This window comes from Oryctolagus cuniculus, chromosome 7 (assembly GCF_964237555.1).
Source record: "Oryctolagus cuniculus chromosome 7, mOryCun1.1, whole genome shotgun sequence".
Classification (NCBI taxonomy): domain Eukaryota; kingdom Metazoa; phylum Chordata; class Mammalia; order Lagomorpha; family Leporidae; genus Oryctolagus; species Oryctolagus cuniculus.
In genome coordinates this window covers 30,889,483-30,910,152 of record NC_091438.1, presented here as the reverse complement: position 1 = coordinate 30,910,152, position 20,670 = coordinate 30,889,483, and the positions used below count along the sequence as shown (strand labels likewise).

At 47.2% G+C, this 20,670-nt stretch overlaps 1 protein-coding gene across 6 annotated transcripts in view; it reads right to left on the bottom strand.

The window, feature by feature from the left end:
• The window catches only part of ADCY10 (adenylate cyclase 10), a 110,466-nt gene that overhangs the window by 19,532 nt on the left and 70,264 nt on the right, over positions 1-20,670 (bottom strand). For all 6 annotated transcript variants that reach the window (XM_051856005.2, XM_070076641.1, XM_008263960.4 and 3 more), the window contains 8 exon segments: positions 15,891-16,019; positions 13,783-14,061; positions 13,365-13,655; positions 7,437-7,506; positions 6,899-7,130; positions 3,412-3,519; positions 2,768-2,943; positions 119-275 (listed from right to left, as the gene is read on the bottom strand). In XM_051856005.2, the coding sequence (XP_051711965.1) occupies positions 119-275; positions 2,768-2,943; positions 3,412-3,519; positions 6,899-7,130; positions 7,437-7,506; positions 13,365-13,655; positions 13,783-14,061; positions 15,891-16,019 (1,442 nt within the window).

Sequence of the window (20,670 nt, the reverse complement as noted above, 5' to 3'; positions counted from 1 at the left end):
CTGCCGTGAGGAAGGCTCTGCGGCAGTCTGGCGATGTCAGTCCCAGCTGGGCTTTCGCGGGGCTCCTCTTTCCAAGTGAGATCCAGAAATGCGAGGAGCAGCTACACGCACGCCTTACCTGGAAATCATTTTGAGTTTCCAGTGCGGTGTTCAGCTCCATCATAGCTGCCAGGTGGCCATAGTACTTGTGGTGGAAAAAATAATTCAAGCTGTAGATCTGCCACAGCAAGGAGAAGCAGGCGGTCTGCTGGTAGAGGTGGGCCAGCCTCTTCTTCCTAGGACATGAAGTAAACACACATGGACCACGCATAGAGGGTAGAATGGCCACCATGTGCTAGTGGGGTGCAGGTACACCGGGGCCTTGCTGCGGGCTCGGGAGGCAGAACCGCCTTGCATCTGAAGCTCGCCTCTGTGACTGGCAGGCATGTTCATTTTTATGAATCACGCTTTTTTCATTGTAAAGTGAGGGCCGTAATACCTACTTTGTTCACCTACTACCTTCTTTGTGACCATTAAGATGATTTATATCGGCATCTGCCTCAGGTCACCTGTCCCCAAATTGCTAGTTAAATGCCGTTATTTAAAAATGTATGATAATATAATTCATGACAGTTGATTCTAATGACAACCCTATCAGGAAGAAGGAATAATTAGCCTCGGTGTGAAGAAGGTGAGACTCAAATTAAGCAGTTAACTCGAAGTCCCACAGCTAGAAGTGAGGGTGCCAGGACCGAAGCCTTGTCCACCCTCAGCTCAGTCTGGTCAATGCACTGCCTCCTCCACTGCACGTTGCGCTTAGGAGCTGGGTCTCAGCTCAACACAGGAAATGAGCATCTTTAACAGCTAGGTTCAGACAGTGGACTGCAGTGTCACAGGCAATGGTGACCCCCCGCCCCCCCGCCCTGGGCATGGAGGCGTTCAAGGGGAGAACAGACGGATGACCTTCCACGAGGAACGTCTGGGCTCTCAGTGCCAGCCTCGATGGGCCACTGATCATGCAGCCCCACATCCTGCGTGTGTGTGAGACAGAAACGGGGGCCTCAACAAGAAGGCTGCCTTGTTAGGAACTCAACAAAACCACGAGAACAAAATAGCAACGGAAATGCTTCTCAAAAGGCAGATTTTCAATAAAAAGGAGAAGGAAGGAGGAAAAAGGCATTGTTGAGAGGCTAAAGAAGAATCCCAGGTACACTCAGCTTAGACAGAGATGACACTGACTCTGTTGTAAATGTCATTTTTCAAGGTTCTGAGGAGACAGGGACAGGGTAAAATCTTACTGTGTAAGAAGCCCAGAGCGCTGCTGACACCCTGGCATTGAGTTTGTTCTTACCGCCCTCATCTTAGAGTGAGACTCCTTTGACTGGAGGGTACCTGAAGCCAACAACTCTGCAGGTTTTTCCCCACACAATACTTTTCTGCCTTTTCCCCTTGTGCAGGTACTTCTTGTTCCTTTTATACAATGTGGACACAAACTAAGGTTATCCAATTTACCAAATGAAAATACCAGATGCCCAGTTAAATATGAATTTAAACATAGATAACATATTTTTAAAAAAATGAAAAAAATGTGTGTGTCCTAAATATATATGACATATAGCAAATGTGCACTAAAGAAATGATTGCTTACCTTCACCAAAATTCAAATCTGGCGAGGCATCTTGTGTTTGATTGGCAGCCCTACAGGTAAGCCAAGGGCTACTTCCTTCTCAACCTCTCAGAGCCATCTCTGAGCGCTTCCTCACCCCTCCCTTCCTGGTGTCTCAGGAGAGGCCAGGGATTCCCAGGAGCTGCCTCCAACCTGCAAAGGAGCTAGGCTCCATCCCATTCCCATTTCAGGATTCTCCCACATGGAAAGGAATACTATGGGAAGCAGACAAGGGTAGTTTCTTGTGGGGTCGCAAAAAGAGCTGTAGTAACTTGCTCAAGGGAACAGATGTCTGTGTCTTAGACTACTGGTCTCTCCAGAGATGGATGGGAAGTTCTCTGTCAGCCCTCTAGATTCCCCAACAAGGTGGTCTTTCCCTCTGTATGAGCTGCTAGATAGGTGGGATTTTTAAATAAACCTTTGCTCTAAAAGGTTTCAAACATACACACAGCAAACAAAAGGGTGTAATGAGCCCTAGTACCCAGCACCAGTTTCAGCTGTCAACTTTCTTATTTCATCTCCCTCTCCTCTCACTGTTTCTCTCACAGTCCATGACTATTTTCTGAGGTTCTTTTGTAGGTAAAAATCACATGTGCTGAAATGCACAAAACACTGTACGATTTTAGCCAGTGGATGTCCTCACGGAAGCTGCGTCCCTATGGAGATAGCTAGGTGGTTAATCCCCCGACAGACGTCTCCACGGCCTGCTATTTTCCTTCAGGGCAGGGCCCATACCCACTGTCTTGACTGTGAATGGAAGAGGGCTGTGACTGAGGTTCCAGGAGCAATGTTGCAGGTTCCAATGGCAACATGGATGGCCAGGGCTTCAGTGGGCTACACCATGGGAGAGGCACCGGAGCTTACCTTGCAAAGGTGGTCTCTTTAACCTTTTGTCATCTGAGCTCCCACTGGCAAGAGCTGCCTGGGAAGTGCTCGGGGGCAACCCAGCTCTGGCCTGGGAGCAGCCCCCACGCTCCCCTCTCCCCCACCAGCGAGTGGTCAGAGCCACACAGCAGTCTTTGCACCCCCCGGAGGCCCAGGCTCTGGGGCTGACTGTTACCTTACAGGTAGGTCTCGCTCCTCCGGGGAGTGAGATGAGCTCTCCCCGGCTCCCTCCCTTACCCTGGAGGTGAGCTCTCTTGGGCCTGCTGAGTCACATAGTGAAAGTGTCTGTTTTTCTCCATGTGGGTGTGGAGAAACAGGGAGATCAGGTTGTAAGGGAAGATTCGGTTGAGAAGCTTCAGTGCCTTCCTCAGCATCTTCTTGGCAAGCACCATCTGGCCCATGTTGAAACAGACCTACGAGGATGATGAGAGAGGGAGAGCGGGAAGGAGGCAAAGCAGTCATCCTGGACTTGGTCGCTAGGGTCCCTCAATTCATCCTCTGGGGACTCTTTCCAATGAGGTGATTTATGGCCCAGAAAGGAATTCTTGTGCCCGGCATAGTAGCATTTACTGGATGCGTGCGTGAAAGAAGGCTGAATGAGTAGGATTTGGTGTCTTTGCTGTGTATCACCTGACCCATTCACATCTATATGTAGAGGCTGCTATGGAAACAGTTCATAAGGATGCAGCCTGGAGAACAGGGAAGATCTTGCTGTGGGGACGACAGTGAGGTTGGAGCCCAGGGGCTGGGGTGCTAGCGTCTTGGACAGGCATCGGTGGTGGGGAATGGGAGAGGGAAGTACAAGGTATAGTAGTGGAAACTTCTATCTCCATGGAAAGGCCCAAGGCAAGTAACAGCTTAATTCATGTGTGGTGTCTTACCTGGCCTTTGAGGCTATAAAAGGTGGCAGACTCAAAAGTCTGACTCCAGGATTTTTCCTTCTTGAGGGTTTTCAGCAGCCTCTCTCCCTCATTCAAATACATGTATGCCTGCAACCAGCACACAGAGGGAAAAGTGCTGAGTGGCCAGGGACCCAGGCTGCAGAGGAGCCTCAGCCCCAGCCCTCAGGGTTGGAAGAGAAGAGAAGCAGGGGCCACCCCAGGTAACACCTCCACCCCTCTCCGCAATACCTCTGATTAGAATGAGCCTCAAAGCCTGGGCAAAGCCTCCTCCTTCATGTCTACTTTTGTCCACTGCATCATTCAATCTAGAGGATGAATCTAGGAATCTCGGGCCTGGCATCGTGGCATAGCATAGGTTAAGCCATTGCCTGCAATGCCACCAGCAACCCACATGGGCGCTGCTTTGAGTTCTGGCTGCTCCACTTCTGATCCAGATCCCTGCTAATGTGCCTGGGAAAGCAGTAGAAAATGGCCTGAATCCTTGGGCCCCTGCACCCACATGGGAGACCTGGAAGAAGCTCCTGGCTCTTAGGTTCAGCCTGGCCCAGCTCAGGCCATTGCAGCCATTTGGAGAGTGAACCAGGATGGAAGATCTCTCTCTCTCCCTCTCTTTCTCTCTTTCTGTCTCTCCTCCTCTCACTGTAACTCTACCCTTCAAATAATTTTTTTCAAAACACGAATCTTAAAAAATAAAAGAATCTAGGAATCTCTCCTTTTCCTTACACTATCACATAGGTTGCCTTACCTAAAGTTTCCCCCAAGGTAATTTCCTATAATTTCTTGGAAACTCCATCCCCAACTTCGTGTTTCCAACAACGAATCCTGCACCCTTGCCAACATTCCCACATCTGGGAGAAGCTGCTTTCTGATTTTGGAATGAGTTGTCACACACACACACACACACACACACACATTCCCTTTGCCAGGGCCATCTTTAGGAGAGCCAACAAGAAGACAAAGCCCTGACCCACTCTCCTCTCTTCATCTTTAACCTGACGTTGTTAGGTGAATCTTGTCACATGGGAACACCAAGGCAAGATCTGAGTCTAACAAAATGAGGGGAGGCAATACTTCCAGGTCGCATGCAGCCTAAGACAGTGTGTGGGGGCAAGAAGAGGCTGGTGTGATGAAACTGGCACCAGCCCCAGTCCCACCGGCTTTACTCCGATGGGAGAGAGGTTGTATACGCCACATTCTGAGATGTTGCCTCTGGGACCTACTTTCAGTCGTGGTCTTCCCGATCATTCACTCATTTTTGTGGAGTGAAATGGGGTATGCACAGGTGCCCCCGGGGGTACCTACACCTCCTCTTCCTGAGATCCACTGGCCACATCTGCACCACCACCCACACCATTTGTGCAGCAGAATATGTAGGCGACTTTCTCCATATAAATACTGGAGAAAACAAGGGCTTCCTGGCATTTTGAAGGGTTGACTGTTTTTAAATTTTAGGTAAGTCTAAGGTAGGAAGGTTGATGAGGCTGCTGCGATCACCAGTAGCTATTGGGCCACCAGTGCGGTCACGAAGTACTGTAGATACCGCTCCTTGGGTGTGTGAAACTTCCTGAAGCTGGCTGCAGACACATATAGCAAGACTCAGACATCTCCACACGTAGTCCAGACAGCTGCTCCATGAGAAACATGCCTTCCCCCTAGCCTGGCCCTTACCTTTCTCTCTCCCCTGGAAGCTTCAGAGACCTGACACAGGGGTTAAGTTGCCACTTGGGACACCCACATCCCACATCACAGTGCCTGGTTCCAGTCTTGGCTACTCTGCTCAAGTACTTGGGTTCCTGACACATATGGGATGCCAGTGTTGCAGACTGTGGCTTAACCTGCTATGCCATAGCACTGGCCCTGAACCAGTAGATTTTTAAAATCTCTCACTCCAGGGGCCAGTGCTGTGGTATATGGGGTAAAGCCACTGCCTATAGTGCAGGCATCCCATATGGGTGTTGGTTCGAGTCCCAGCTGCTCCACTTCTGATCCAGCTCCCTGGTACCTGGGAAAGCAGCACAAGATGGCCCAAGTACTTTGGTCCCAGTACCCATGTGGGAGACCTGGAAGAATCTCCAGGCTCCTGGCTTCTGATTGGCTCAGCTCTGGCCATTGCAGCCATTTAGAGAGTGAACCAGCAGATGGAAGACCTCTCTCTCTTTCTGCTTCTCTGTAACTCTGCCTTTCAAATAAATAAATAAATAAATAAATAAGTCTTTAAACAAACAGACAAAAATCTCTCTGCCTTTCAAGTAAAATGAAAGTAAATAAATATAATTGTTTTTTAAAAGAACCCAACTTAGCTACATTAGGCTCAATGCTACCCACCTTACTTACTGATTTAGTACTTAACTATACAAGATTACTCCAAAAAGTTGCAGAAGGCCGGCGCCGCGGCTTACTAGGCTAATCCTCCGCCTTGCGGCGCTGGCACACCGGATTCTAGTCCCGGTCGGGGTGCCGGATACTGTCCCGGTTGCCCCTCTTCCAGGCCAGCTCTCTGCTGTGGCCAGGGAGTGCAGTGGAGGATGGCCCAAGTCCTTGGGCCCTGCACCCCATGGGAGACCAGGATAAGTACCTGGCTCCTGCCATCGGATCAGCGCGGTGTGTGCCGGCCGTGGCAGCCATTGGAGGGTGAACCAATGGCCAAAAGGAAGACCTTTCTCTCTGTCTCTCTCTCTCACTGTCCACTCTGCCTGTCAAAAAATAAAAATAAATAAATAAATAAAAAGTTGCCGAAAAGTGGAAGTAAAAGCTAAGCTTATTTTAATACAAAAACATGTTGAGTCCCAGGAAGAGAAGTGGATAGCCCTGGGGGCCGACTTTCTAAAACCTGTGCCTTCCCAAGCCCAGTTAACTCCACAAGTTTGGCAGTTGGCTTTTTCATAACACGAATTTTCTGTGAACTCGTTGAAGACCCCTCATGGTAGCCAATCCTCTCATAGCTAGGGGCGTGTTGCCCTGGCACCTGACTCACAATTACCACAGAGAAACAGTCACGTGCTTCACTGGTGTACAGATACGTGTGATAACTGGGCACAGATCTTGTGAAGAGAAAAATGGGTGTGCCTCTTGGGGACATCGCAAGACTAAAACCAGCTGTGCACTGTTGGAAAGAGGACTGCGTGCTCACGGGTATTTGGAGACGACAGAGGCTAAGTGCCCCCGGATGTCACTGAGGGAGGGTATTTTAGACCTGACGCACTGCCACTCAGAGTCTCCCTGTATCATTTGGGGAATGAGATATGACCCCTTGGCTCATGGCAAGGTTCCCGAGGCAGCAGTATTTTAAATGTGGCTCTTCCCGACTGCCTTTTCTGAGTCTGAGATCATTTCCCCCTCCGAGCAATGTGATCGTCACAGGAAAGGGGCCTGGCAGGAAGTGAGGACGTGCAGCGATGAAGCCACCTTGGAACTTCCCTTGGGGCTCTGTGGGTGCACGTTCTGGGGTGCAGTAGGCACAGCTTACCATGTAATTGTCGCCCAGGGTGAGATACGCAGATGTGATTTCTAGGAAGTAATACAAGGCCTTGTTGTTTTCTCCCAAAGCCAGGAAATGCTGGGCCAGAGGCAAGATGACAATCTCTAGGATCTCCTCACACTGGCAGGATTCCAGAGGGATGATGTCTTCCTTCGACGTCTTCATTTTCGTTAGGATGACGTCAAAGAACCCTAAGATCCTTTCCCCTATTTCTTCAGGGCTGTTCAAATGCAGACATAGAGTGGTAGTAACCGGTAGATACAGTATGGCCTTTAATATGAAAATGTCTTTAAAAACTAGCCAAAGAGCAACTGGCAGCTTTTAATAGGAAAAAAAGCTTTAAAAACTAACAAAAGAGCAAGATGCTAAAACCCAATGTAGAGACTGCTGGCCATGCACCCACCCCCATACTTGCCCACTAGGACCCAAGAGGCCAATAGTAGCAACCAGACAGATGCTTCTGCTCGAGGGTCAAATTCAGCAATCGTTTGTGATCTACTCCCTAAACAATGATGTATGCCTGTACCTGAGGTTTTCGGAAAATAACTCAGAGTTCTTAGGGATCCCGGCTCTGGAAATCTTGATCTCTTCCTCAGCTAGAAAATAAACAAACAAGTGAGTGGCATGGCTCCTGGAAGTGTGTGGTATCCACCAAAGACTCCAGTTTCCTTTTCAGGACATGGGGTTGCTGCTGCCCAGCCAGGAACTACATTTCCCACAACCCACTGCCTCAGCGGGAGTCATGTGGTTAGTCCCCATATTAGAACCAGATCAGATATGTGTCACCTCTGTCCTGAGATATTCCTGTGTCCTCTCTACCCTGTCCTTCCACAGGCAAGCAAATAATTCTGAGCCACTAAGGGACAGCAAAACTGTGAGTGAGGAGAAGCTGGGTCCCTATGTAACTGCACACTAATTTGTCAAAACGTTCATGGGATTATTACATGGGCAGAGAATAAACTATCATTCTACAAGTATTGTGTTCAGCCACTGAAATGCTGGTGTTAGTTACAGCAGGTGGCATTTTCTTAACTCATTCAGCCTGCAGTAACTATAACTACAAATTAACAATCCTGCAGAAAGCAACATCAGTTTCTAGTGGAGAAATGGAGATATTTTAATGAACACCCCCCCCCCCAAAGGCTGACTACAGGGCCATGAAACTTGAATTTAAAACATTTAGTCTGAGGGCTAGAGTTGTGGCACAGCAGGTTAAGCCACATTTGCAATGCTGGCATCCCATACTGAGTCCCGGCTGCTCCACTTCAGTGCAGATTCCTACTAATGTGCCTGGGGAGGCAGTGGATAATGGTCCAAGTACTGGAGCCCCTGCCACCCATGTGGGAGACACCAGAATGGAGTTCCTGGCTCTTGGCTGCAATCTGACCCATCCCTGGCTGTTGCGGCCATTTGGTGATCTCTCTCTCCCTCTCTCTCTCTCTCTCTCACACACACACACACTCTGCCCCCACCCCCACTTTGTCTCTCTCATTCTACCTTTCAAACAAGGGGAGGGTTGCGGGTAGGAGGGAAGTTATGGGGGGGGGGAAGCCATTGTAATCCATAAGCTGTACTTTGGAAATTTATATTCATTAAATAAAAGTTAAAAAAAAACAAATAAATCTTTAAATATAAAGAAATAAAACTTTTAGTCTAGGGGCAGGCATTTGGCGCAGTGGGATGCCTACATGCTTGCTTTGAGTCCTGGCTCTGCTTCTGATTCCAGCTTCCTGCTAATACGCATCCTTGGAAGCAGCAGGTGATGACTGAAGTACTTGGGTTCCTGCCAACCATATGGGGAGGCCCAGATTGAGTCCTAGGCTTCTAGCTTTGAACTGGCCCAGCTCTGGCTGCTATGAGCATTTGGAGAGTGAGCCGGCAAGTAGATGGAAGATTTCTCTCTCTCTCTCTCTCCTTCTCTCTCAAATAATAAATAAATAATTAAAAAAAAAAAAAAACCTTTAATCTGAGTTGGCCATTTGGTCTGGCGCTTAAGATGCCACCCGTGGTTTGAGTTCCAGCTCTGTTACCAAGTCCAGTTTCCCACCACTGTGTACCTTGGGAGGCGCTGGTGATGGCTCAAGTGGTTGGGCATTTTTTTTTAAAGATTTATTTATTTATTTGGAAGGCAGAGTTACAGAGAGGCAGAAGCAGAGAAAGACAGAGGTCTTCCATCTGCCAGTTCACTCCCGAGATGGCCCAGGCGGCGGCCAGAGCTGCGCCAATCCAAAGCCAGGAGCCTGGAGCTTCCTCTTGGTCTCCCACATGGATGCAGGGGCCCAAATCTTTGGGCCATCTTCCACTGCTTTCCGAGGCCATAGCAGAAAGTCAGAATGAAATTCTACTATTTGCAGCAAAACGGATGCTACTGGGGACATCATGTTGAGTGAAATAAGCCAGACTCAGAAATACAAATACTGCATGTTCTCCCTTATATTTGGGAGCTAAAATTTTTTTGAAAACAAGCAAGTCAAAAACAAAAATTAAAAAAAATGCCTGTGTGTATCAGTATTTCTGCAAATACAGTTTGTAAAACCTTGCTTTATACCTTTGTCAAACCAATGGTTAAGACTGTTAAACTACTATAGTGTTAATGATCTATGATTACTTTACACGTGATTACTGTATATGGGTGAAGTGGTCATATTTCCATTCAATCATTGTTTATAGCCGTTGTCTATATTCCCACTAAACTAGGATCTTTTTGCTTTTTACTTACTAAACTTCTTATTTGGTGAAGCATTAAACCTTTTTACTGCAATGTAAATTTAAAAGATTTTATCTCAAAAACTTAGAAAGAAAGGGATTGGGAAAGAGGGTAGGAGGGAGAAAGGGCTAGGGAGGGAGGGAGGGAATATCATTATATTCTTAGAATTATATCTATACTGATCTGTTAAAATTAATTAAAAATAAAAATAAAACATAATAATTTAATAAAACTAAATATTAGTTTGCCTCCTCTTGGTCCCGGGCTTCTTTCTCCAGTCACAGTTTCTCCTAGGTAATTTCACTTGCCTGTGACTTTAAATTCCATGCAGATGACAATGATTTTTAGTTGAACGTCTCTAAGCTCTGACATCTACTTTAACTCTGGACCCATAAATATAGATCCAAATGCCTTCCTGGCATCTGCTACTTGGTTTCAAATTAACACGAATCTCTTCTGATTATGTCCTTGACCAGTATTACCGAAGGATCACTCCCCATATTTTAAGAGACTTGTGGACAATGAGCAGAGTATCCAGCCAAGACCAAAGCAGGAAATTCTAAGGGAGGCATTGCAAATGGAAAAGTTTCCTAGAAACTCCAGGAGAAGTCCACATTTGTTAAGAAATCTGCTCTTGGTGCGTCTAGTGCTTGGTTCTAAAATGGACAGTATTACACAGTCTGTCACGTCACCACTTTGATAACTTATCCCCTGTGAGTAATAGAAGAATTTAGGTGGAGAGGTGCTGAGGAGTGGTGTAACAGAGTTAAGTCCTCATCTACTATAGCAAGAAGACAACAGATAATGTTAGAATTTCATTTTTAAAAAGCAGCATGAGCACAGTCTTCAGTAGGTGGAAGTAATGACTAGAAAGAACAGCTAAGTTTACCATTTTTAAGCATTACCGCAGTGGGGGAGGACAGTGGGTCATGGGATTGTGTTTTTTTGTGATAAAATGTTCAGGAAACTTAGAAAATGTCTCTGAAGAACATCTCATTGACAGCGTTTTGAACCGGTGACAACTGTGATTAGGGCAGTGAGAGCACCCTGGCCTCAGCCTGATGGAGGCAGTGATGAAAGTGCACCCCAGAGACCTGGTCACATGCACGCCGGAGCCAGGCTGCCAAGGCTCAGTGGAGAAGCCAAAAATAACTGCGATTGCTTTCTTTGGTGACTCTCGCCAGCCTGTGCAAAGCCAAACTGACCTAGCCAATACCTGCCAACTTAGGTGAAAGGTCAATCTACCAAATCGTGTGTGTGTGTGTGTGTGTGTGTGAGAGAGAGAGAGAGAGAGAGGGAGAGAGAGAGAGAGAGAGACTGACTTATCCCACACAGTCTGGAATATTCCTCTTCCTCTTTCCCCTCATCTCCTCCAGTCAGCTCCCTCCTATCAATGTTTTCATTGCTTCTGTGAATATGGCCCTGCTCAGGGCTCCTTTATGAAGCTTTCTGGGTTCGGGCAACGCATGCACTTCAACTCTCCACTGCCTGTCCCCTTAGCCCCATTGTGTCCGAGCAACCCGCTTGTTGGGGTCCTCTCCCACTCCCATGACTACTCTCGGGAAGCACTTAAGACACCTCTAGCTTGGTTCTTCTCCCCCGTGGATGTCATCTGACCCAGGGGACAGCCTCACACTTCCTTTCCCAAACCCTGTGGGAGGGGGAAGCTTGGTCCTGGTGCAGTCAGGCCACTGAAGCCCCCTTAGGAGTGAGGAGGGCCCTGATTGTCTGTGTCCTCTTACTGATCCCAAGGAGGATCCCTTACTGGGCTTGAGAGAAAGTCACTTATCCCACACAGTCTGGAATAGTCCTCTTCCTCTTTCATCTCTTCCAGTCAGCTCCCTCCTATCAATGTTTTGGTGGTCAAGGAAGCAGAGCACACAGGTCCTCATCAGTGCTCGCCAAGCACATCTCTTCACAAATCCGACATTCTCCACACTCTCCCTCATCCTTGTCTTAGATTTGGATAAGGGATCCAGGATAAGTCCCTCAGATCTGCCTATCACCTCCCCTTGCACTGCAGCAGTCATTGTATCTTGCTGCCTTGGTACAAATTTCAATTTCAATATCATGTTATATATATGCTACTTTCATAATAATATTAGTATTTCTTTTTCTTCAATACTTTTCCTGGAATATCAGGGACAAGATGGTAATTTGTTTTCACTACTTTTTTTTTTTTTAAGATTTATCCATTTATTTGAAGGCAGAGTTACAGAGGCAGAGAGAGAAAGAGAGAGAGAGAGAGCGAGAGCGAGCGCTCTTCCAACTGCTGGTTCACTCCCCAGATGGCTGCAATGGCCGGAGCTGTGCGGATCCAAAGCCAGGAGCCAGGAACTTCTTCCAGGTCTCCTCATGGGTGCAGGGGCCCAAGGACCTGGGCCATCCTCTACTGCTTTCCCAGGCCATAGCAGAGAGCTGGATTGGAAGAGGAGCAGCTGGGACTAGAACCTGGTGCCCATATGGGATGCTGGCGCTTCAGGCCAGGGCGTTAACCCGCTGAGCCACAGCCCTGGCCCCTTTCTCTTTCTTTTAAAGAGAGAGCCTGGCAAGTATTAGTGCAGTGCTAACAAATATGCTTGTACCACAGCGCAAAGTTGCTAATCCTGGATCAAATCTGATCAAGGATTGAGATGGACTTGAAAGGCAGTCACTTTCCTTACTCTCCGATTCTTACCTAATAGTGTGTCTGTCTACGAACCTCTTCCAATTTCCTAGGCTAGCATTACTGGAAAGTCCAACCCCACACCTTGGGAAGCTCAGACAGTGATGGATAGTGCATGGGCATGGGAATTAGATTGACTGGGGATTGAATAATGTCTGTCACTTATTCTGTGGTGTTAGATAACTGATTTAAGTGTCCAGACCTCAATTTTCTATCCCCTAAGGGATTGATATGAGAATCTAATGAGAATGCAGTGAAATAGAGAATGCATGAGAACAAATATTTTGCACCAACTATGTGCTAAGCACTTTTCATACATTTCTTCATGATTTAACACATCCTTAAATTATGTGTCCTATTTTTGTAACTTCTGCTTTCCCAACCAGATTTAGTCATAATCACTGAGGTCCTCCGACCAGGCAGCCAACTCACTAGCTGCTTCCTGGTTACCCATGAATGAGGGCTGGAATTGGTGTCACTGCGCTAAGCCTGACACCTGCTATATCTGCAGTGACCGAGTTTTGGGGTGGTTTATACCCCCTGATTCCTCTGCTACATTTTTCCAGATCACATGACCTGTTTGCAACTTTTTAGCTTTTGCTTTCTAGATGGTCCCGAATCCATGCCCTGAAGCCGGGTCTTCTTTTCTGACCCGCTTAGCTCTGGCTAATTGTCTCCCACTCATAAGTCTTTTCCCACTGGACCCCCCCCCCCCATTTCAAACTAGAACAACAAAGCAACAGCATTCGTACCACTGCCTGGCACGTGTTGCTTTTACTCTCCTATGTCATCATGTCAGACCACACACTCTTGGATTCTATCCTTTGGTGTGACATAAGCAGGATATTTAATTGGACCTCTAGTCATACCCCATTTGGCTGGGATAAAGATAAGGAACCCCTTATCCTGACACCTGTCCTGACAGTCTCAGAGGGAGATGGTTTCTGCTGGATTCAGCTACTTATACCTTCCTCAACTCAGCAGATTCAACACCTTGCAGGTTCAGACCCACTCCCTTCTAGACCTTAATCTCCAGATTTCCCAGGAATAGTCAGCATTCATTAGGAACAAAAAAAGTTTACTTTCAAATCCATGGGATGTAGCCATCTTCTTAATGGTGTCCATGTCCAGGGTGTTGAGCCGAATGTCTACTGTGAAGTGGTGATAGGGAATGAAGTCCCCACTTCGGCAGTGGTCGCACCTGTGGGCGTTTTCCTCTAGGAAGCGGGCACATTTCAAATGCATGGCTTTCTTCTGGTCCTTGAGCCACAGCTCATAGGCTGTTTTCTGCATCATAGGCTTGCAGAACCGAATGATGTGGCACTCAATCACCTCGCTTTCCAGTTCACGAAGCTCCTCCTCTTCCCCGTGAGCTAGAGAGAACAGAAAAGGGGTTTCTGACCAGGCAGGAGGCAACAAAATCAGCACTGACCAATTATTTGACCTAGGTGTGTGCCTTCTGCTGAGGGGAACTGTGGATCGCTTGCAGGTGCTACTCACCTATGCCTTCAGTGGGCTGCAGAGACAAGGAGCGATTATGCACCTCGAAGGAGGCTGCATTCTGTTTCAGAGCCAGTCGGAGATCCTTGCCATCCCGGAAGCAGTCAAAAATGTTGGATTCCACTAGAGTTGCCAGGGCCTTGATCATCATCTTCATGTTCCAACAAGGGAGAATCTCAAACAACAACTCTGTAGTGAAGGTCAGGCCAATGATGGCCGCACATCTCACCAACATTTGGTGGGAAAGGCTCATGCTATCCAGCTGGACCAGAGAGATTTCTGCAGGTGAAAAGCCACATCACAGGGAACTGGTTATGTGTCTTTTAACCAAATACATTCAAGAGAGGGACAGCCATTCTGCTCTACAGTTCTTATACACAGAAACCCAGCCAAGCAAAGTCAACAGAAGTATTTGTTTATTTATTTTTTATTTTTTGACAGGCAGAGTGGACAGTGAGAGAGAGAGACAGAGAGAAAGGTCTTCCTTTTGCCGTTGGTTCACCCTCCAATGGCCACCGTGGCCGGCACGCTGCGGCCGGCGCACCGCGCTGATCTGATGGCAGAAGCCAGGTACTTCTCCTGGTCTCCCATGGGGTGCAGGGCCCAAGCTCTTGGGCCATCCTCCACTGCACTCCCTGGCCACAGCAGAGAGCTGGCCTGGAGAGGGGCAACCGGGACAGAATCCGGCGCCCTGACCGGGACTAGAACCCGGTGTGCCGGCACCGCAAGGCAGAGGATTAGCCTAGTGAGCCGCAGCGCCGGCCTAGAAGTATTTGTTTAGTACCTCATTCACAGATAGCACTGTGCTGGGAGAACAAAAGATACAGATGCTATGGTCTAATCGTATGCATGGCACACAATGACCAGACAGGAATAAGACTGATTTCCTGGTGCTCTGATGTTGTGCTAAAGTGTGACAAGGAGGTGCAAGGAGAGGACAGGCTCAGTGGTTGGAAGGAAGAGGGCCTGTCATTTCTGTCCTTTGCTGACGTGCCCAGCTGGTCCTTGCTATCCTCTTCCCTGGCTCCTCTCCCTCCTGGGACCTCCTAGCAATAAGGCTTCTCTTCATCTGGCCCAGAGTTTCAGCTGTTCTCGTGACACACATGATCACACCTATGTCATCATCAAGTGTCGGAGAGCTCATAGCTCCAATCCGAACTTCTCATCTCAGCTTGAGTGCAGTGGCTCACACGGACGGCTCCCTGAACCTTTCTGGTCAAGGATGTCTTCCCATGAGGGACAGAATGTGAACTTCTGGACTTGTCTACAGAACACAGTAGAAGTTAAGTTAGTTCACCTTTTGACTTCCGCAGACACAGTGAATGGAACATAAATGATGCTCTTTTGAAGACTGAGAACCTGGCCATGTCCCTATGTCATCTTTCTAAACATTTAAAATTACTTACGGGTGGCATGAGCTGGAGTTGAATGCATTCTAAAAATGGCTTGAAAGTCAATTTTCTGAAAAAGTGGAACAGGGCCAGATGTTTGGCCTGCTGGTTAAGATGCTGATTGGAATGCCCATATCTTTCATTGGAGTGCCCTGGTTTGACACCTGGCTCTGCTCCTGATTCCAGCTCCCCTCTTTTGCAGATCTTGGGGGGCAGGTTAACAACTCCAGTGATCAGTTCCTGCCACCCACATGGGAAATCTAGACTGAGTCCCGGCTCTCAGCCTCAGTTCCAGCGGTGATTGGGGGATGCAGTGAGCATTTGAAGAGTGAACCAGCAGATGGCAGCTCCGTCTCTCTCTCACGAGTGAATGAATGAATAGGTTTAAAAGAACAATATACATCCCTGACATAAACTCCCTTATTTGCCGTTTCTTGTCAAAGCAGACAGAAAATGTCTCAGTAGTACTCTCCTTCCTTATCTGGCTTCTGTACGATGGAAAATGTACCATACTTCATTCTTTTGTGCAGTTGAATAAACCTGTATTCACACCAGACCCAGAGGAGCCAAGCCAAACACAGGGCCTGCCCCCATCGAGGGCCACACAGAACAGACAACTGGTGTTCCTCTATTTCCCCTTTGTCCAACGGAAATCCTAGAGAAAGCAAAGTGGAACCTAGGTCCGAGAACATGAATACCAGGTCAAATTTTCTTTACCTTTTAAGGATGCTGGGGGTGACAGATTTTTCAGTCTGACACCACTTGCAAGTTTACAGATTTCTTCAGTCCCTTCTTCATTACCGAGACCAGACATTTTAAATTCCTCTGTTGGCTTAATGAAATTCTCTATAGAGAGATAAAAGGGGAAAAAAAGATTAAGGGACATCTTTCTGTCTTAGAAAGTCTTATTTTGAGGGCCACCATTGAGGCACAGCAGGTTAAGCCACCATCTATGAAGCTGGCAAGCCCATATGGGCACTGGTTCATGTCCTGGCTGCTCCACTTCCAATGCAGCTCCCTGCTAATACACCTGGGAAAGCAGTAGAAGATGGCTCAAATGCTTGGGCCCCAGCACCAACATAGGAGACTCAGACAGAGTTTCAGGCTCCTGGGTTCGACCTTGCCCAGCCCTTGTGGCTGCTGCAGACATTTGGGGGGAGTGAACCAGTGAATGAAAGGTCTGTCTCTGTCTCTCCTTCTGCCTTTCAAATAGGCATTTTTTTTTAAGATTTATTTATTTGAAAGTCAGAGTTACACAGAGAGAGGAAAGGCAGGGAGAAGGGGGGGGGGAATGAGGGAGGTCTTCCATCTGATGGTTCACTCCCCAGTCAGCCTCAACAGCCGGAACTATGCTGATCTGAAGCCAGGAGCCAGGAGCTTCCTCCAGGTCTCTCACATGGGTGCAGGTGCCCAAGGGCTTGGGTCATCTTCTACTGCTTTCCTAGGCCATAGCAGAGCCCTGGATCGGAAGTGGGGCAGCCAGGTCTCGAACCGACACCCATATGGGATGCCGGCGCTTCAGGCCAGGGCGTTAACCCACTGCACCACAGTGCCGGCCCCTCAAATAGAAATATTTTTAAGATTTATCTGACAGGCAGAGTTACAGACAGAGAGAGGAAGAGACAGGAAGAGAGGTCTTCCATCCGGTTTACTCCACAAATGGCTGAAACAGCCAGAGCCAAGCTGATCTGAAACCAGGAGCCAGGAGCTTCTTCCGGGTCTCCCACAAAAATGCAGGGGTCCAAACACTTGAGCCATCTTCCACTGCTTTCCCAGGGCATTAGCAAGGGGCTGGACCAGAAGTGGAGCAGCTGGGTCTTGTACGGGTGCCCATATGGGATGCCAGTGCCGCAGGCAGAGAAGCTTAACCTACTACACTGGTCCCCAATTAAAAAAAAAAAAAAAAAAAAGCATGATTTTCCCATAGACTTGAAGTGGGTCTCCTGGGAGAAAGAGTGGGCACAGATGTGCGTTTGCTCAAAACATATTCTGGAATACCTTGTTTCAAATAAAACTTATTCATGAAAATCTAAGTTTCCTCAGAAATGTTGTCTCTTCCCCACCATATCTCAGAACAAAGAGTGGAACTATTGATGACTTTCATAGTACACAGAGCTCTACAGAAATGTGATTTGCTGTCAGATGGTCGGGACGTATCTTATCTCACAGTTTGTGCTAACATACACTTGTGCATGCGTTCGCATGCCCACACTCGGATACAAACTCATTCTGTGGGGCTCTGTGCTCCAGGTCGGACATGGCCACTGTCAGGAAGAGATTTTAAAATGGCGAGGCTGGAAGATCACCTTGGTTAGTACTTTGATCTCCAGGTACTCCAAAGTGTGTTATTGATTTATCCCTCTAGTCACTCATGTAATGCTAGGTATCTTCAAGACCCCACAATGGGTGAGGTGGCAGAAATATAAAGGTGACCATAACCACGTTCCTGGTCTCCTGGAGAGCTGAGTCATGTACACAAAGAGCTGGATGGCCAGGCAGTGAACAGGTGCCGCCTGAGTGGGCGCAATCAGTGACAGGCAGCTCGCATCAACACAGGACCAGATGATTAGGGACTTCCTGCATTCCCATCCCTCCGAGGCTATGAATGCGGACAGCCCATACTTCCGGCCCTCCAGAAGCTTACAAGCTGCCGGGAGGGATGTACAGGTAACTAATCACAATACCAGGAAGCTAAGGAGCAAAGAGCAACATGTCAGAGAACAGAGAACAATTAATTCAGGTGTGGTGGATTCAGGATGTATTCTGATTGGTCCTGGAGGGATGAAGGGATATTCCAAACGGAGAGATCAATGCAAAGACTCAGGAGCCTCGGGATGGCTGCAGGCCAGGTGAATGCATCTCAATCCTTTATTTACATTCTTGACCACTTGTGTGGTCAAGTACAGTGCGTGTAGTGCTGCAGGCTACTGGGGGAGAGGGGTTGGGAGAGCTGGTTTGAAGGTGGCGCACTTAACATTCTAGGAAGACTGGACCTCGTTCCACAGACAATGGGGGAGTGTCACAGGTTCCTGAACAGGGGACAGCAGTGATCCAACTCATTTCTCTGGGAAAGTTAACACTGGAAGCAGCATACAGGAGAGGCTAAAGCACAGCACAGGGAAGACTAGGAAAGATGTTATCATAATGGAATATGGAGAAATGATGGATAGACCAGGTAAGGGGTACAGCAAGGGGCACTCGAATACTGAAGACATGCAGGAAATGGGGCCCCAGCGAGACAGCCACGGAGGTGACAGAAACACAAATGAGGCCATTAATCGAACTGGTACAGTTTAAGAGAAAGGAGAAAGAGTTACATTTTCAACGTGCTGAGTTTGAGGTGGTCACCCACAACAGGCAATTAGAAGCAAGGGTCTGGAACCAGAACTGGAAAAGTTTTCATCCTGCAGGTTTCATGTGTTTCTGGCTGTTAAGTTACGGTCACTTAACATGAACCACCCAACGATAAAGATCCACTTGGAGGAAGATGGAGGCGACTGTTTTTCCCTATTCCTCCTGCTAAATACAACTAAAGCCCCTGGACTTTATATACAGAAACAAATGCAGTAAGACACTGAAGGTGGAGAGAAGTCAGGCCAGCTAGGGACTGTGCCACCCAAGGAAGAATCTGGCAGTGAAATCCCTGGGTTTCTTTTTTGCCTGAGGGGCTGGCGCTGTGGCATAGCAGGTAAAGCCACTGCCTGCAGTGCCAGCATCCATTATGGGTGTTGGTTTGAGACCCAGCTGCCCCACTTCCAATCCAGTTCCCTGCTAATGCACCTGGGAAAGCAGCAGAAGATGGCTCAAGTGCTTGGGCCCCTGAACTCACATGGCAGACCCAGAAAAAGCTCCTGGCCCAGCTCCAGCTGTTGCAGCCATTTGGGGAGTGAACCAGCAGATGGAAGACCTCTCACTCTCTCTCTCTCTCTCTCTCTCTCTCTCTTTGTCTTTCTAATAAAATAAATAAATCTACAAAAAAAAAAAAAAAAAAAAAAAAAAGATATCCCAGACTGGAGCTGAAGAATCAGGCAACCCAGAAAAGCCAGAGAGTGCAAACAAGCCCTGGTAAAAATGCTATCTCTAATCTCAATCCTTTATTTACATTCTTTTTCTTTCTTCTTCTTCTTCCTCTTTTTTTTTTTTTTTTTTAAGATTTTTGACAGCAGAGTTACAGACAGAGAGAGGGAGAGACAGAATGAAAGGTCTGCCATCTGCTGGTTTACTCCCCAAATGGCTACAACAGCCAGAGCTGGGCCTATCCAAAGCCAGGAGCCAGGAGCTTCTTCCAGGTCTCCCACATGAGTGCAGGGGCCCAAGCACTTGGATCATTTTCTATTTCTTTCCCAGGCCACAGTAGAGAGCGAGATCAGAAGAGGAGCAGCTGGGTCTTGAACCAGCGATGATATGGGATGCCGGCGCTTCAGGTGGAGGCTAAACCCACTACACCACAGCAACGGTCCCTATCTACATTCTGACTTTCTTTTTTTCTAATTTTTTTTACAATACTTTGCAATTTTATTGTTGACGTTCTGTTTTACAAAAAAAGACTGTGCTAGAGTTAATTTTTAAACATCATTAAGGTACATATCAGAGGCTTAATTTTTCTTTCTCCCCCCCACAAAGAAACATTTTATTTAAGGAATACAAACTTCATGCATTTCATAAATACGACTTTAGGAACACAGTGATTCTTCCCACCATACCAGCCTCCCCACCCACACTCCCATCCCTCTTCCTCCTCCCTCTCCTATTATACCCAGTCTTGTTTTTTACTAAGATCTATTTTGAATTTATGCACAGAAGATTAACTCTATACTAAGTAAAGAGCTCAACAAATTGTATGAAAAAAAAAAAAAAAAAACCTGTTCCTCAACAGTTGAGACAAGGGCTGTTCAGTCACTGCATCTCAAAGTTAATTTCACATTTTTTAAGTATTCTTTTTTGAGAAACTTAGCTAACTTTAAAGAAGAACCCAAGAATGATACATCTTTTGTGAGTGCTTAGACATAATTATAGCTTATGAGACATAAGAATATCCTCCACTTAATACACTAAAACGAAGTAAATCTTTGAGAACAAGTTTTACTATTAACTCTAATAACACAACTCTTGGAGGACAGAGGTCCTGCATGGGAAGTTAGTGCACAGTGCCTCCTGTTGTTAGTTTAACAATTAACACTCTTATGTATGACCTGACTTGCTTTCTTATCCCATCTCTGACTCCTACCCTTCTCCTTGCACTAAAACTATTGTCCTAAAAATTCCAGCTATTCTCCTTCGTGTCATCATCTCACATTTCAATCTCCTGTACAGCTCTGTAGCAAGGGAATTTGTGGACAATTCTTTTTTTTTTTTTAATTAAAGATAATCTTATTTAATTTGAGACACAGCAAGAGAGAGAGAGAGATCCTCCATCTGCTGTATGCTGGTTCACTCTCCAAATGGCCGCAACAGCCAGGGCTAGGCCGCACTGAAACCAGGAGCCAGGCATTCCATC